The sequence below is a fragment of the Rutidosis leptorrhynchoides genome, chromosome 4 (genome assembly GCF_046630445.1).
Source record: "Rutidosis leptorrhynchoides isolate AG116_Rl617_1_P2 chromosome 4, CSIRO_AGI_Rlap_v1, whole genome shotgun sequence".
Lineage (NCBI taxonomy): Eukaryota > Viridiplantae > Streptophyta > Magnoliopsida > Asterales > Asteraceae > Rutidosis > Rutidosis leptorrhynchoides.
The window spans coordinates 228,752,210-228,769,593 of record NC_092336.1 but is presented as its reverse complement, the minus strand read 5'-3'; the positions used below and the strand labels follow the sequence as shown (position 1 = coordinate 228,769,593).

Genomic DNA, 17,384 nt, shown 5'->3' with positions numbered 1-17,384 from the left:
GGGGGTGGTGAGCAGGCTCTGGCATTAATTGCAGGAATCACTGGTTCAACACCGGCTAATCTAGGAAAGCGTTGTAATAGCTCGCTTAAGTACTTCTCATTTACTCTGCTAGGGATAGCTGAGACATCCTTTATGGCTGTCATTAATGTTCTAATGAAACAGGAAATAAAGAACGTATTGATAGAAGAAGATGAATACTGTAGAAAGAAGTTGTAAAAAGTAAATGATCGTTAGGGTTTATGGTGGTTAAAAAGCAAAAAGATATAGCAGCAATATTCAGTGGTGATTTTGGGGGTTTTGTTTTCAGCCACACACGTGTAAGGACAAGATAAGAAGGTGAGTATATCGAAGAGTCCTTTTACAGCTAAGAGGCGCGTGCGGTATTTTAGCTGTACAAAGAGCAATCATCATATTGTCAGTAAAATTCGCCTATCATTTAATGCCTGTGATGTGCTTCCCAATGCAAAAGGAAAATGTGAAGATTTGGTTGGCATGCGTTATTTCAAGTTTAACGACTTAATCATTCTTCAAATGCTTAAGTCATTAAACTGGGGGGACTTAATGGTGTATCCTATCGTATACACGCATAAAATGCATAATGGTTGCATAAAAGTAGCATCAGGAAGGCTGGAAACAACAGTTTTGTAGAGTTAACCGTCTAGCGTTCTCCGCTGTACAGGTCGCTCCGTCATGCGTAAGCCCAGAAGACCGCCTAGCGCATAAGCCCTGGCCGAAAAGCGCCACATTTAGCTTAAATTTCGGAGCACATGTAACAGAACGTGTCATCGCTTGACACGTGTCCCCGAGCAAATCTGGTGGATCCAACACTATAAATAGACCCCTTGGGTCGTCATTTTACACAGTTCAGATATTCTGACAACTTTGAGAGCTGAGACTTCACTTCTCTTTCTCTCTCTACTTTCTCTCACTAGAAGTCATCCGGCTAGCATTTTTACTCTACGGACGACAGATTGATTAAGCCACCCCACAAGTTTCTACACTTGTGTACCGGGTCTGCAGGGATTATTTCCCGAGGGTAAAAATCAATCGGCAACACTCCGCCCTCCTAAAAGCTAGATCACTTCTAGTATCTTGTTGGCACACTAAACCTTACCTCATAAGGAAATAGGTGTTAACACACGCGAACTTGGATTACCTACAAAATCATTTTCGGATATAGGTACCTGTAAACACGAAAAGATAAATTTGGGTGGCCTACAAAATCATTTTTAAATATGACTGGCTAAAAACACAAAACGATAAACTTGGATGGCCTCCCTATATATAATCCCAAAAAAATATGAAATACACAGTGGTATTTTCCAAAAAATGAATTAATCAACCCTTATACATTGAAATAATCAACCCTTATACATGTATACCCAATTTACCTTGAGAACCCACAATTTAGTGAGGGTGCAACCGATGATGGTGCGGCGAGCTAGGAACCGTTGCCGCGAAGTTGATATTGAGACCACCGGAAACCTGCATTTGGGACGTCGGATTGAGTGAGGTGCGGATGAAGTCAAAGTTAGAAGTGTATAACTATAATTTTACAACATGTCTGTAATAATGAAAAAGTGTATGCAGATTTATCACAACCCAATTTTTATGATTTTAGCGCTTTAAAGCGAAATTGTTTGCAACCGATTTCAGGACATACCGAAACCAAGCAAGTTGCTCATATACCAAATGAAATTAGACACGTGTATAATGGACAAGAGTATATATTACACATAACCGTATCCCTACACCTTTCAAAGTTATTTACTGTATTTATCTAAAGCAATAATATCTAAATAAAAACAAAAATAATGACATTCGCTTTTAGCGATTAAATTGGAAAGGAAAGACTTCTCTATAACAATTGCAATGAAAAATCAGCAAAAATAGGGTTACGATCAATCTAGGTAGAACAGGGTTACGATCTTCCTTAGATTCTTGGCTTCTTGACATGTTTCCATAAGCAGTCGGCTGTCGTGAAACGCAAAACAGATAACTTGTTGCACTTGAGATATGATATCCATATTACACAGCCTGTGAAAAGGAAACAACCAAATGTATGCCGATATCAATTTATAATAATGCGATGATGGAAATTAATGATGTTATTAGAAACAGATAACAGGTCAGGTTAAACGTGTTGTATTTGGTAGGGGTAGTGATTTGTACACTCCCGCCTTTCATGTGCACAACATAAATATGCATCATTAGTGCACATGGTACAACCCTTTTGATGCACATTAGAGTTGTGCACATCAAAAAGGAGTGTACAAATCACTACCAATCTAGTAAGGGTCCATTTTTTAAAAGGCAAACACATACACACACATACCACGAATATTTACAAGTAGGCCACCCCAGGACTTGAACCCACAACCTCAAGGTTGAAAGGTCACCTCACGGTTGAAAGGTCACCCCGATACCCCTAAATCAATGGCCCTTTGGTAGTAAGGGACCAATTAAGTTGACCTACAAACTATTTTGTTCAACTCTTTATATATGTTTGATTTACAAAAACATTATTATTACCATAATAATCCAAAATCTATGAAAATAAAAAACAATTTAGAAGGTCGTACGAATTAAAAGTAGACTTTGGGCATCTTTAGCCCATTTGACCCATTTAAGTGAATTCATCCAAATTGCCACCTCTTATTCCAATGGTTAAAAATGGTATTCTTTATAAAATTTGCCGCATGACACTTTATGGAATTCTTATATGGGATACTATACATGTATATTGAAAAAAAAAAAAAAAAGTAGACTACTGTACAATTTTACGTACCTGCTGGCTTCAATCAGTGGTAGATGATCGTTGTGAGGCTTTTCAATGACATTTTTTACCTGCATATCCAACAGAAAGTTACTGTAACTTTTGATAAATAAATAAATAAATAATAATAACAATAATAAAAACAGGTCATACTTTTGATAGTAACTCCTGGCTTTCAGGAGGTTGTTTTTTTAAACTTTGAGGCAATATTACAGTAAGCAACTCCGGGCGCTCGGCTCTTAATGCACCTCTAATCACAGCAGCATTAGTGCCTGAAGCTCCTGATGTAAATATATGATTTTTCTGCAACAAGAATTTTCATATCGATATAACCAAACAAAGTACGAGAATCGGAGAATGAAGTTGTATATAAATGATTTAACAAGGTAGTTGCACGTAAATATACCGTTATGACCAAAGCATAACTAAGAATCTCAATGAGCTCTTGATGCATGAACCCCATATTTCGTGTCCCAAAAAAACCAATATTTCGTGGACCTTGTTGTTGAATTGCTAGCAACTCCTGCCAAGTGGAAAATATGGTAACAACAATTCAATGTTGTCAAAAATGTGAAAAACTACATTTAAACAACTAGGGGTAGTTTGGGCATACTGAGATTTCGGTTGAATGGGTATGGGCAGGTCATATCAGATTGACCTGCGAACACTACTTCATACATTTGTTCAATTTAATTATGATTAGAAAAACAAACATAGTGTTACAACATTAATATAAATCCTTTGCTGGAAACAATTTAGGAGATTAATTGAATAAGCTATAGACATTCAGTGCCTTTTAACCTGTTTGAATTATTCCAAATCAACCATTTATAATTCATAAGTTGAACTTTCAATTATAAAAATGGACTGCCAATTTTTGGGGTCAACCTCAACCCAACCAGGCCAATTTCGACAAGCACGTAAAATTACTACAATGACTAGGTACACAATCCACCTGACCCGTCTATTTTGCCTCATTAACTGACAAAATATAAGGTCTAAAATAACAAGACAGACCTGTAGATAATCAACATCGGCAGACGGTTTATATTCCGAAACAAGAACGGCACTCGAGCTTTCCGAAAGGGTTTGAGCTTGGGTTGGAATTTGAGTCGTAAATTCATCGTCAGAACCAAACATACTGACGTCATTTCCATCTTCAATCTTTGAGCCAACAATGCTTTGATGTCTTTTACCACAAAGCCACTATAAAAACAGAGGGCCCTGGTAGTAAATTATCAACTGAGCCTTCAAAGTAACATTTATGTAGTATGAATAAATGGTGTTTAAATTTACATTTTGAAACTAGATATTTTTAGTCAGGTCTAATTCTACAAGAAAACTGAATTTCAAGGTCAAAGTAAAATATAAAACATAAAATAGAAACAAAAGTAAACATACACACACATAAAGGTCAAAAATAGCCTCTACTTTTTCTTAAAATTGGTTCCTTGATCATTTTAACTTTTTAATAGATAACTACTTATATAATCAGAACTGAATCTTACACTTTTTTTTTCTATATTAAAAAAAAAAAAAAAAAAAAAGACGTGCAAACACTATTTTCTAAGACTGTTTTGTTACAACTGATAACATGAATGATTATATCACATAATCATGTATGTTTAGGTTTATGGAACATGAAGAACAGTCACGTGGCATGCAACTTAGCTTTCAAATGTGTCTAAACAAAACCAAGAATACTTCTATCATGCAAACTATAATGCATTTAGACATGTGAAGTAGAACGTTTTCAGTTAAATAATAACTAAAACACCCCATCTTCACTAAGTTTGATTATTTCTATTCAATGTGCCTAGTGTAACTACAAGATATGTTGCAGACTCGTACGAAATGATGACTACATTACTATTACTATACTCCTTTATAATGAAAATAGAGTACGTAGCTGACTCATAATCACACCAGTACTGAGTTAGTGACCACAAATTTTTACATACTCATTAAAACCTACCTTATTAACAGCCTCCTATGAATATAGACACCTTTTAGCTACTGCAAACAGACAACAACAACAACAACAACAATACCCAATCCCACACTTGTAGGGTATGGGGGAGGTGGGACGTAGACAATCCTTCCTCTACCCTAGGACAAAGAGAAGTCATTTCACCACCCCGAGTGAAACACTCACAAGAGTAGAGAAAGTCCTCCTTCTCTATGTTCGACAGATAAAGAGATTGTTTGCAACGGACCTCCGGCGAAAAAAAAAAAAAAAAAAAAAAATTCGTAAAAAGTAAATGTCATCGCCATGAAAATGGAGGAACAAATTTCCATGGGTTTTAAAATGTTGCCTGGGATTCTATTTAGGCTCTAAGCGACAGTCAAGTCGCCAGAGCCGTAAAAAAAAAAAAAAAAAAAAAACGTACCTTAGCTACTGCAAACAGACATTTATGCTAAAGAGGAGAGGACCATACAATATTCTAGATGTTGCTTGTTAAATACTGCAAAAATCAAACATTTATCACTTCTTTTGCTTAGAAAACTCTATTTGACTAATGCCAATCTTGACCAATGCTTTAAATCTAAATTCCAACTCTAATTACGTAAATTTCTTAAACTAAGATGGCCTACAGGAAGGAAAAAAAATGACGATAGGGTTAAGGTTTCTTGTAAAAGAACAAATTTAAATTAATGTAAACTGCAAGTCCAACTAGTTATTCTAACGTTTCCAGAAAGAACATAACTTTTTAAAATCCCAACCTAATAAGTGAAATATGCATCAAAAGAACCCAAATTACATCTTTAACACTCATGAGTCACAATGATATAACAAAATACTCCCGTCATCCCAAAATTACCATCTATTATCCGAATTTAATTTATATATAACTGTTGCCCACTTCTAAACAAGCCTAGTTAATTCTCATAAGTCTCTCATTTTACCTTCAATTATGAAAATATAATTACAAAATCATAGTCCAAAAGCTCAAAAAATCATTTCATCATTTTCTTGAGAATACAAGGGCAAAATAGTAACTCTAACAAAGAAGAAGAAGATGTTACATAAACTACAATTCTTTTTACTGTCTGGTGCACAAAGTTTTTTAAGAATGATAAAGTATCTTCTGAATTAACAACTGGGAAAGCTATTATATAAATATAGTTTATGTTCAATTGAATGAATATATACAAATACAAAAACCATACAAAATCATAAAAAAAATAAAAAATAAAAAAAAAATAAAAAAATAAAAAAATTTGAAACTTAATATGCATACTACACAAATCAATTATCAATTAAATTATATATAATATCAATTAACAACCATACATATACAGTTGATTAAAAAGGAATAAACTTTATACCAGCTTCTTGTTCAATGAAAATTGTGAAGCAGAAACCCTAAAACAAAATGAAGAAGATGAAGCAGCAGAAATAGTAGTAGGTGTTAGAAGAGGCAACAATAATAGCCTCGTTGATGTCATTATAATTCCTGTTTGACTAAGACTTATCCACCGACGACCGGCGGTTTAATTCCACGGCGACCTGTCGGAAAGTGTAAATCTGCTACAATTTTCCGGCGACGGAGAATGAGGCTTGGGTATTTTTTGGGTGTTAATTATCTGTTTGTTTTTATGTGCTGTTTGCTGCTGTATATATGTGTGTGTGTGTGATAGAAGTTGGGTATTTGAGGAGAAAAAAGAAGAGTTTTCTTTTTGTTTTTCTTTTTGCACACTTTCTATATTTCTATATAATTTGGTCTTTTTGTACACTTTCTCCACATACTTGGTCTTTTGTTAATTGTATATTGGCTTTTATTGCAACTTTGTAAGATGAGTCTATGTTATAATTTTGATATGGAGAGGAGGTATGTTTGTGGAGGTTGTTGTGTCTTTGATGATATGATGACATGTTTGGTAGAGGAGAGTGTGTCTGGGCGATGGTTCTGCGGTTCTGCCGATGTATTATCGTATAAGATAGAGAATCGATCAGGGAATAATTCTGAAAAAGACGGTCAATAGTAGATCGAAAAGGGCAGGTCGTAGATGTTGATTGGTATGTTTCGTCTTGTGTACTTTCGTTTGATTCCGTCCTTTTATTTCCGTGTAGTTGTCGCTTTTGTTTGATTAATTGTTTCTTTTTTAGGTTTCAGTTAGGGAGCTCGTTTATAGATAATTTACGTGTAAATGTTGCTTTCTAGGTGCGAGTGTTCTCGTTTCTCTCGTCTTTTTGTGATCCATATTGAGGGCGTTTTCTTTTGAAAAACGATCCCGTTTCTATATGAGTATTGGTTATTTTCGTAAAAAAACATGTTATAATTGTCCCGATTTATTTTTTTCAGTGTTGTTTACTGAGTTTCTTTTAAATTAATTGTCTACTTTCATAAATATATAAAAAAACTAGAAAGTAAGACCATTCGATACGCAATCAATTTGGGCGTGAGGTATCTATGTAGCGACAAAAAACGCTCACAAAGCCCACTGGGGGGCATTTTTTCAGGCGTTGTTTTGTGGCTTGGGACAAAAGGTTGTTACTTGTTTGGCGAGCTATGATTGATCAAAGAAAAACAAATGTTGGGAGTTGCCGTTTAATGGAGTCGTTGAGTAGAAAAAAGTTACTGGATATCCTTTAATATAAATCCAGCCATAAACATGCATTTATTCTAACCTAAATAAATCTCACAAAGTGAGTCAAGCTTTTTCAAGTTTACTCGTTCTTCAAATATACTCATGTCCACATAATTGGTTGATAATGTCTTCAATCAATTTCATGTTAACATCAAGACACCTGATGAGTCATCAAAAGAGTTAGTATTCAAGTTGGTTAACCCATGTTAAAAATGAGGGTCATTTGCCAAAGTGAGTCATCTGCCAGACCAAGTCAAGTCAACAATGTTGGCAAACATCATAAATAACACGACACGTAGCATTTACATCAGGTACCCCAACAAAAATAAACCAAACTATAGCACAAAATAGATTTAAAAAAAAAAAAAATTTTAAGACAAACAAAAACCTTTATGCAATAAATTTCCATCAACCATTATCCAATTAACTCCTCTGATGTTTGTTCATTTTTCAGTTACATTTGTGCCCACTCCCCAACTCTGTATTTTCTTGCAATCTACATTAACAACCAAGACACACATTGGGGAAAGCAAGCAAAAACTACAACAGTAATAAAAACAACCCATATTCTGTTTATACCCACCCATATGACATCCTTACTTTAGAATACAAACAATTAAACTATTACGGAGTATATCCAAGTCGCGACACTCAGCACGGGTTATTGCATCGCATCTCCCCCTTCTATACGATAGCATACCTGCTTGTTTCTTTGATAAGGTGCTTAAGATATGCTGGTCTCGATAGGAACACAGACTGGCTTCCCCCGACCCATTGAGAATCCTCTGGTACCATCTGGCATTCGGGGCCCAGGAGGTTGTTTCCCAATAACAGGATTATGCTCCGGGTTAATGGTACTTGTTGAAGGTGGTGTGCCCCCGTGAACCCCCCGGTTGTTATGGTTGTTATGGTGGTGGTTGTATTGAGGCCGTCCATGTCCTTTGCCCCTGCCACGATTGCGTCCTTTCTTATGGCCAGCTTCCTTCTCATTTGAATGATCTTCCACCTGCAACAAACATTAAATATTGAAATTTTCAGTAGATACAATCAATTGTTTGAGTATTCTAAAGATTCTTACAATTTAAGGAATCAATATATTAAATTATCAGAAAAGAATATGCCTTTTTCGTTAGAAAAGGGTGTTTTGTGAAAGGATGTATAGGTAATTTTGTTTCATTTTATATGATCAGTGTTGTTGCAGCGTATATGTAAAGTTATTATCTAAAAAAAACATTACTTAACACCTACATAGCTAAAAAAAGATACATCGGTTACATAATTAGATAATCAGCAGTAGAATCTCTCAATGCAAACATTAGATATTGACTATTGTCTGTTCAAGAACTATATACTGCTTACAGAATCCCTTAAGGACAGGTATTACCTAAAAAGAAAAAGGATTAACAACCCTTCAACTTGACTCATCAAAGTCAAACATGGACTTTTTAGAAAAAGGTATGGACACATATCATGTAGGGAGTATATATTCTCTATTAGATATAGTAGCAACTAGCTGGTACATAACTAACAGACATCAAAACTTGTGGAAAAAAGTAGCATAATACCGTCCCCAACAGCTTGTATATGTATAACATATATATCACTAAGAAATGAAAGATGGAATATATAACTTTTAGGAACCTAAAAATTATTTTATAATAAAGCATAATAAAGAAATACAGGAAACTCACTACATGCTCATGTGATTGGACATCAGGTTGTTGCGGGGTGTCATCTAACTGTTTCTCGTTCAGTTGATGTTGGTCTGATGTGGATGTGTCATCTTCCTTTTGGACAGTCTCATCGTCTTGCCCTACTTTTTTTCCACGTGCTTGGGCGGGTTTTGCGTGGGACTAGAATAAAAAATGAATTTCAGCAATATAAATATCAAGCCAATGTATAAGCATAAAATAAAAATGAAAACCCACAATTGTAAATAATAGATATATGCTTACGGCTTACTGAACAATATATCTCATGATCAATTATGGTTGGGATTTAGAATCATATATTTATATTGAACAATGGGAGTCCTTTGAAGGCCCGAAGTGGTTTAATAAGAGGTGACACAATGAGCACGTTGTGTAATGGGTAAAAAAAGATTATTTTTGTGCAACTTGAATAGACCCATAAGTCCATAACACCTTGTGTGCATAATGTTTAAGTTCGTCGTAAATAATAGTGTCTTAAAAATTATTAGAAAAAACATACTCCATTACTCTAATAGTGACCCAACTCTTCAAAAAATTCGCGTTGAAGAGTTATGCATTAGAAAAAAACACTATGGGGGTGTTGTGATTGAATAACAGATGGCAAATGAGGACATTGGGTAATGGGTCAGAATGGCACACTTGAGTAGACCCACAACACCTTTTGTTCATAATGTTTACGTTCTTCGAAAATGATACGAGTTTTTTAACTGATAAGACAACTATATTACTTTACTAGTAACCTAATTCTATAATTTAATGTAGAAAAGATCATTTTGGGTCAGTTCTAACCATTTAAATCATTTGACATTTTACCTGTTTGACTCGTTGGTAATTTAAACACAACCCATTTACAAGTAAAGGGGTCATATCTGCACCTCTAGGTTATTCTTTATAGATCCTATAACAGACGATATTCAAGCTTCAGTAATTTGATACTTTAGCACCAAGGCAAGGCCTTTTATATGTATCATGATTTATGATTATCTTTATTTTTATTTTATTTTTTGAAAAAGGGGACGGTACCCCGGAGAATTTTATATCATCAAAAAACGAAGAGAACTTTTGCTAACGGAAATGAAAATTAAGCAATCTACCAACTGGTTATTGAAGAAAAAGTTCATAGGGACATACTGGGCGTCTCATTAAACGAACTTTTAAACCATTCCTCCAGCTAGCCTCTTTGTTTAGCTCCTGAACCTACGGATAAAAAAATTAGATAATTCTATTTGTGCAAAAGAACCAATGAAGATAATCATAATCTAAATAAATTAGGAGCAGTAACACTCACTGCTTTCTCAGTAAGCTCAATGGACTCGTATTCCACAAATGCATGCAACTGTGCCAAATATAATATGACACAAAGACCAAGTCATATATTCATATTCATATTCATATTCATATTCATATTCATAAAGGTAACAACACAACGAAAAAACCATTGATTAAAAGATAAAGATGCTTAAAAGTTTATAAAGAAAATCTAACATGAATGAGTACTACAATGGTTAAAATAAGGTAACCAAAGCATGCAAAATGTCATTTTTAACAACAAAAAAACTCAAACTCACACTTTAATACTGGCTTTACCTTGTTACTAAAGAGCATGCCATCTGCCTTCCCTGGTCGTGATGCTGAAGATGTCCCGCCATTAAGATTTTGAGGCTGACAAGTACGAATTGTATTTACACTGATCGAGTACCAGTTGAAGGAATCAGACAACTTGTATAATTACGAATAATCTCTACGAGAGTGTTCTAAAAGTATCAACAGTTGCATAGAAAAAATAAGGATATATCTGGTACCTTCCAACAGCCGAGAAAACCTTCATTAAATTCTGATGACAATGATCATCGGGCAAATTTTCAGCAATAATAATGCGTGACTGCAAAGAAAAACAAACATGCAAAGAAAAAAATCTCAAAAAAATTAAACTTATGTATTCTAAAGTCTTGATGACCAACATTCACTTTAAAGAAAAATTCACTACTTACAAAAAAATGGTATACATCAGATTACAATTTACCTTTGGCAGATCTTATGGTCAAAACAGTTGATTAATGAAATCGTTGATAAAGTAACTTGAAGTGAATGTAAATGCACACAACCTCTGTAATGATTTCATTTTTATAAAACTCTACTATCATTTTAAATCTATATACTTGAAGTAATCATATTTAATACAGTATTATTTCTGGAAAAAGAATAACAAAACATTTAAAGGTCAACCCAGCCCGACTAGTATCTGAAACATTATTACACATTCTGACTCAAACCAGTATCTAAAACATTAGGCACCTGTAGCTCTTCCATGTCTGACTCAGTTAACGGATCTTGACGTTTGACTTTCTTCCCATCTTCACTAACAACCTACAGTTGCAAATATAAAAGTTCAGTTCATAGTAAACGGAAACAAAAAGAAAACTGTAAAAAACAATAGAGAAAAAATTTCAAAGAAAAAAACTCCACCAGCTTTGTAGAATTCCTTAGTATGCTAGCAAGCTGTGCATTACCGCTAACAAGAGCTTTGATCTTCTTAAAGGATACGACAACAGATATTGGAACTGGAATTTAAAGAAGAAATTAGCACAAATAAATTGAAGGAACCCCATAACATGAAAAAGGTAGGACAAGTGAAACTCATTACATTATTGACATTGACAAACATATATCTTACCATATCCGTCGGGATCTTTGTGGATGAATTTCATTAAATGATCAGTAGTAGCCAAATTTATATCACTAAAATAATACTCCACCTACAAAAGTTAAGCATTAACATGTCAATCGGGAAGATCAATAGTACCAACTAACAAATGTTAATTTGTTAAGCACGAACAATGAATTAGACCAACATTTACGCTCTCAGCACTTACTAATTAAGGAGCTTAATAGAGGCAATAAACAAGTTCGGCATGTAAATAATATTCACATACGCAAGTAATTATACATATTTCAACAGCTTACTGGAACACAGCGTACAGTTCATTCAACATACAAAATCAATGGAGTTTAAAACTAACCTAATTACTTACAAAGCTAGTCAGCTGAAGATAAAGGCCCTCGGATTAAATATTAAATATATTTAATATTACTCAATTCCTAGTATTTCAGATGCCATGATAGACAACTGCAACAAATGACTCATTTTTTTCTTTATTTGTTTTTCCTTCATATACTTCTAAAAAACTCTCAGAAGCCAGTCTGTATACGAGCGAACTTGAAGATAACAACCCATTGAACAATGATGCAAACTTGTATTTGAACAAAAGAATACACAGATTCAACTTACATAACTTATAAACATTTTTTGAATTATGATGACAAATAACTCTATGTGACGAAGTAGATACCAAGTGAAACTGCATAGACAACTTATTTCATAAAAAAAACACGCACAAACAACAATAACAGCAACTACTTGTCTTTTTTTTAGTAGCATAGTCTTAACACAAGGGTTCTCACTAGTCCAAAAGGTTTAGAACAGATGTCAGTTTAGCCCGGTAGGCAGCTTAACAACATACTGATACAAATCGGTCCACAACCTTCATTATTCAACCCCAGAATGATCACCCCACCCAATGAAAAGTCTATCAAAGGAGGATTGGAAAGCAGAATCAAATGAAGGGTCAGGATGCATCCAGTTAATTATTTTGAATTTGCAAGAATAATATAAGAGGGGGCATAGTGAGAGGATGTTCCCATCTTTGTTTACATTTCCCATCTTTGTTTACATTTCTGTTATGAGTAGCCAATAGGCTTGAGGCAGGGAGATCTCCATTGTTGGAATCTTCACTGATTTGTATTTCATCCTCTCTATCCATTTACATCATAATAATAATAATTACATCGTACTTGTTCATTGATCTTTACAATTAATTTGCATTTACAAATCATTCATAAACTTATCTACTGCTGTTGTCAATTTCAATCTTCATCAGAATCGCATCTCTATCACATACACATCTATCAGATAATTGACTCGTCCAACAGACAACAACAAAAAACATAATAGCCCACATACTGATGCAGGCGACACATGACAGTATCTAAAAACATATACAAAGCTAAATTTTATCTATTTTATCACTTAAGAGGACAAAATGTCAACTATTCATGTTTAATTACTCTCAACTCTCGAGTAAAACTGATCATGGACATGCTAGCCCTACAGGCCTGGCCCAACAATAACAATTAATCACAAAAATCCAACTCAACTTCTAATTTGAGGCAGTGATGCAGAAATCGAGATTAATCGGAGATTAATACTAGATTAATCGGTTTTTGAGAGGTAATAGTCAAAATCGCTCCAAAAAGCGGTCCAACCATCAGTCAACAGGGATAAGCGCTCAAAGACAAGATGAATAAGTAATCATCGGTCAAAGTCAAACTTAATCAACAAATTACTTTGACTTAAAATTAGGGATTCGAGTCTATTATTAGGCTGCAATTTTCACTAAAGTTAGGGTTCTGTGTCTATTATTGGTCAATATTATGTAACTGCTTCTATGAAACTATGTTTATGTTTATGTTTCTCTTCTATATTGTGTAAATAAGTAAAATTAGATGTGTCTTCGACCAATCCTCAATTTGACCGATTAATCCCTCTAAAGTCCAGACTGATTAATCCCGATAAACGATTTTGTAACATTGATTCGAGGTAGTAATAAGAAATAGGGAAAGATTCACAAGTCCAGTAGTAAAGAAGAAATCAATACGGGTAAAGAGAAACATACTAAATCCAGTAATGGAGATTGAAGAACAAAGCTACACTGATGTTTTCCACCAATGCACATATATGATGTACAATCCATATGTCTCTGATATCATATTTAATTATTTATTATTTATATGCACCAATACCCAAGAATAAACAACTTTTTTACAATCACTAAAATCGGAAGCCACAAATCAGTTATCATCTGAGAGCAGCAAACTAGTACTATACTAATCGCTACATAAACTAACGATCGAGCATATAGAACAAGATCATCAAAAAATATGCTTGGTATACCAAATATAAATCAGATTATAGAGATAAAAACAGAAAAACCCTACCTGATTAATAATTTTCTGAGTAGCTTCATCAGTAAGACCATCTTTCAACTCCTGATCTCCATGCCCTATTTTCTGCACTTGTACGGACACATTTTTAGGCTCCATATATCCCGTCCCACCGCCATTAAACTGACGGTGATGATTATGATGCTGATTATGATGATACTGAACTGGAACATGATGATGTTGCTGATGATGATGATGATTCTGCACAGCTACTGGAACATTCACCCCGATCGGAGCATGAAACGGAGATTTAGGAGAAGGATACACATGAATTATCCCCGGCGAGGTCACCGGCGGCGGCGAAATTACTAGCCGTGGCTGCAACAGATCACTGCCGGAAGTAGTTCGGGGAACAAACTCCGGTGCCTTTGCGTTTAATCGACTGGATGAAACGTTACGAGTGAGAGAAGGATTTGAATTAGTAGAATCAGTAGAATTTGAAGTAATTAGGGTTTCTAAGGTTTGAGATGATGGTAGGGATGAAATTGAGGGTTCCTGAGCCATTATTGAGTGTAAATGTGTGATTAGATATTTATTATAGATATATGTGTAAGCAAGTGTACAGAGTGAGTGTGGGGATCTGCTGGTATGTAATTTAAGATATTAGGGTTTATTTGAATTTGTATTGATGAATGAATTGATGAAGATGAAGCAAGATCCCCTCACTCAGTAAACTGATTGTGTTGATGGAGCCGAGGCTTTCTACACGCCTCTTTCACAAACATTTTCATCATGTATTTATATTTATATAATTTAAATAAGTCAAATTAATAACCGGCCAGGGCGTTCAGGCGGGGCTTTTCCACTGCATATTCATATTTAATGTAGCGTTGTTGTGTATTTACAGACGGTCAATGTGTTAAACATCGTTTTAGATGTCGTTGTATTAAGCGTTTTTTTAAAAAGTATCCGTTTCGAATGTAATTAGTTTTGTTGTGTTCAATAAATTTTTTCGAGTATAACGGTGCTGTCGGATAAATTTAACTCGCGGCGAACAAAAAAGATACGGGCTGTCGTTGTGTTTAGCATTTTTTAAAAAGTATCCGTTTCGAACGTGGTTAGTTTCATTTTGTTCATAAAATTATTTCGAGTCTGACGCTGCCGTCGAAAAAATTTAACCCGTGGCGAGCGGGAAGATACTGGTTGTCGTCGTGTTTAGTGTTTTTTTAAAATTATTCGTTTCGCGTATAGTTAGTCCCGTTGAGTTCGTAAGATTTTTCCGAATTGACCGGTGGTCTCGGAAAAATTTAACTCGCACCGAGCGAGAAGATAGGGCCCGTTATAAATTCGGGAGGAATTAGTTTCTTTTATTTTAATAAAATTATACATTTAAACTTTTAACCCCCTGAAAAAGTGTAAACTTAAGGAATCATTATGTAAATATAGTCGAAGTTGAGGGACCGGTTGTAATGCGAACGCAAACCTAAAACTACACTCTGATATAACTAAAACTACACATTTACCCATCCATTTTATTATGTAAGGGTTAATAAGTCAATTTAATAATTTATAAATTCATATTTATATTTATAATTATAAATTTTTTTTTTAACCGCGATTTTTTAGCATCAGTAGATCATTTATTTCAACGACCCTCATCATTTACACGTAACACACACGTTCGGGCGGAAACCCGAACTCGATCGACGGTACCCGGGAACACATCCATTCGGGCAGTGGTTACGAGTAAAGGTCCGTAAATGAATCCGGTAAAACCTCCCTATAGGTTCAATATATGCCACCATTATTGGTGTTCAATTGATTTAAAGAAAATCATGTCATCCATAAGGATCGAACCCATGACATTTCCCTATCCCATGACACAAAGTACATGGGAAGAATCCTTGGGCTATGTCCGCAAGTTATAATTATAATTGATATAAAATATAATTTAAAATTTATACTTTAATTAATAGTTACGAGTATTAATTTAGATTTTATTCTTAATTTATAATTAACGAAAATTATTATACATTTATTTTGTATTTATTACATTTATTTTTATATTTATATTATATTAATATTAATTATTAAATAGAAAATGAGTTTTACTCTAACATAATATTTATTTATTTATACGATTTAATAAATAACGAGTAAAAAAATCCGCGCTTCGTTGCAGGGTGGTATTGATCGGTTAATTGAAGGGGCGGTTTTGGTCGATTAACGGTCAGTTAACTTGTTCGGTTCATCAATCGTAAAAAAATAAAGGGATGAAAAAGAAGGTTAAAGAAACGAGGGGTAAAAAATTTGTGAATAAAGAAAGGGAAGAAAGTAATAAAAATGTTTTTGTCGGTTAACGAACAGTTAACCTTTTCGGTTCATTATACTCGAAAAAATCAAAGAGATGAGAAGGAAGGTGATAGATAGGAGATGTAAAAAAAGTTGTAAATAAAGGTGGGAGAAGAAAGAAAAGAAAAGAAAAGAAAAAAAAAGACGCCAAATTACCATTTTACCTTCATGTGGGGAACGTATGTTTAAATATTATTACCTTCATCATCATGCCCTACACACGGAATGAGGTGTTGCTACGGTGGAGGTTCGAAATGATTCAATTCAAATCGGAATGATATTATCAAATTCTTAAAATTTTGTTAAATCCTACTCAGATGGTTAATTTTTTCACACTTTTATATTTTTTTAATATCCAAACATATAACTGTAGTTATATAAATACTAGTTGTTATGCATTCGGGAGCAACAATGGATGTGTATCCCACACTTATACCTTACATTCGTGAGATTGAGTATCAGTGAATTTTCAAAACATTTTGCATTAGTTGCATTATTAGATCAGAGTTAAGTAGCGTGCTTCAATGAGTTCACCTCTACACAAAGTGAGTCATAATCGGCTAGTGTTTGTGTCTTAATAACGTTCTTGCCTTCTAATGATACGCATATTCGCATGCTTATGCGGAATACGCATCCAAGTCCTAATCTGCGTACTAGAGGCCAACCATCCATGTAAGCTAAGTGTAAAACCAAGGGTATCCCGCTCCTTATGCGCCTATACCAATGGATGCGGTCTTTTATGACTTTGTCAAATAGTGTACCTTGCACACTAAGCTAAACGATAAGACCAACCTTATTCGGTTTCCCTAAATAATGCATGTTAATTTGGAAAGGAGATCACGATTATAAGGGGATGGAACCCTATTCAAACCCTAATCGTTAGCCTATAAATACATGACTCTAAAACCCTAAAGAAGTACACGTTACATCCTACGTAACGTAAAGCATAC

General features: G+C 34.5%; 2 protein-coding genes across 2 annotated transcripts; both read right to left on the bottom strand.

The window, feature by feature from the left end:
- Nucleotides 1–1,628: 1,628 nt before the first annotated feature.
- LOC139843660 (uncharacterized) lies at nt 1,629–6,408 on the bottom strand. The gene is made up of 6 exons (XM_071833780.1): nt 6,107–6,408; nt 3,794–3,982; nt 3,183–3,299; nt 2,930–3,079; nt 2,789–2,847; nt 1,629–2,037 (listed from the first exon to the last, which is right to left on the bottom strand). Exons 1-6 carry the CDS (start codon nt 6,224–6,226, stop codon nt 1,902–1,904), a joined length of 771 nt encoding a protein of 256 aa, XP_071689881.1. The 5' UTR covers nt 6,227–6,408; the 3' UTR covers nt 1,629–1,901.
- Nucleotides 6,409–7,764: 1,356 nt separating this feature from the next.
- On the bottom strand, nt 7,765–14,863 carry LOC139843358 (la-related protein 6B-like). The gene is made up of 10 exons (XM_071833440.1): nt 14,137–14,863; nt 11,756–11,837; nt 11,548–11,642; nt 11,377–11,448; nt 10,884–10,963; nt 10,669–10,768; nt 10,370–10,417; nt 10,213–10,278; nt 9,061–9,222; nt 7,765–8,375 (listed from the first exon to the last, which is right to left on the bottom strand). Exons 1-10 carry the CDS (start codon nt 14,644–14,646, stop codon nt 8,094–8,096), a joined length of 1,497 nt encoding a protein of 498 aa, XP_071689541.1. The 5' UTR covers nt 14,647–14,863; the 3' UTR covers nt 7,765–8,093.
- Between the last annotated feature and the right edge of the window lie 2,521 nt (nt 14,864–17,384).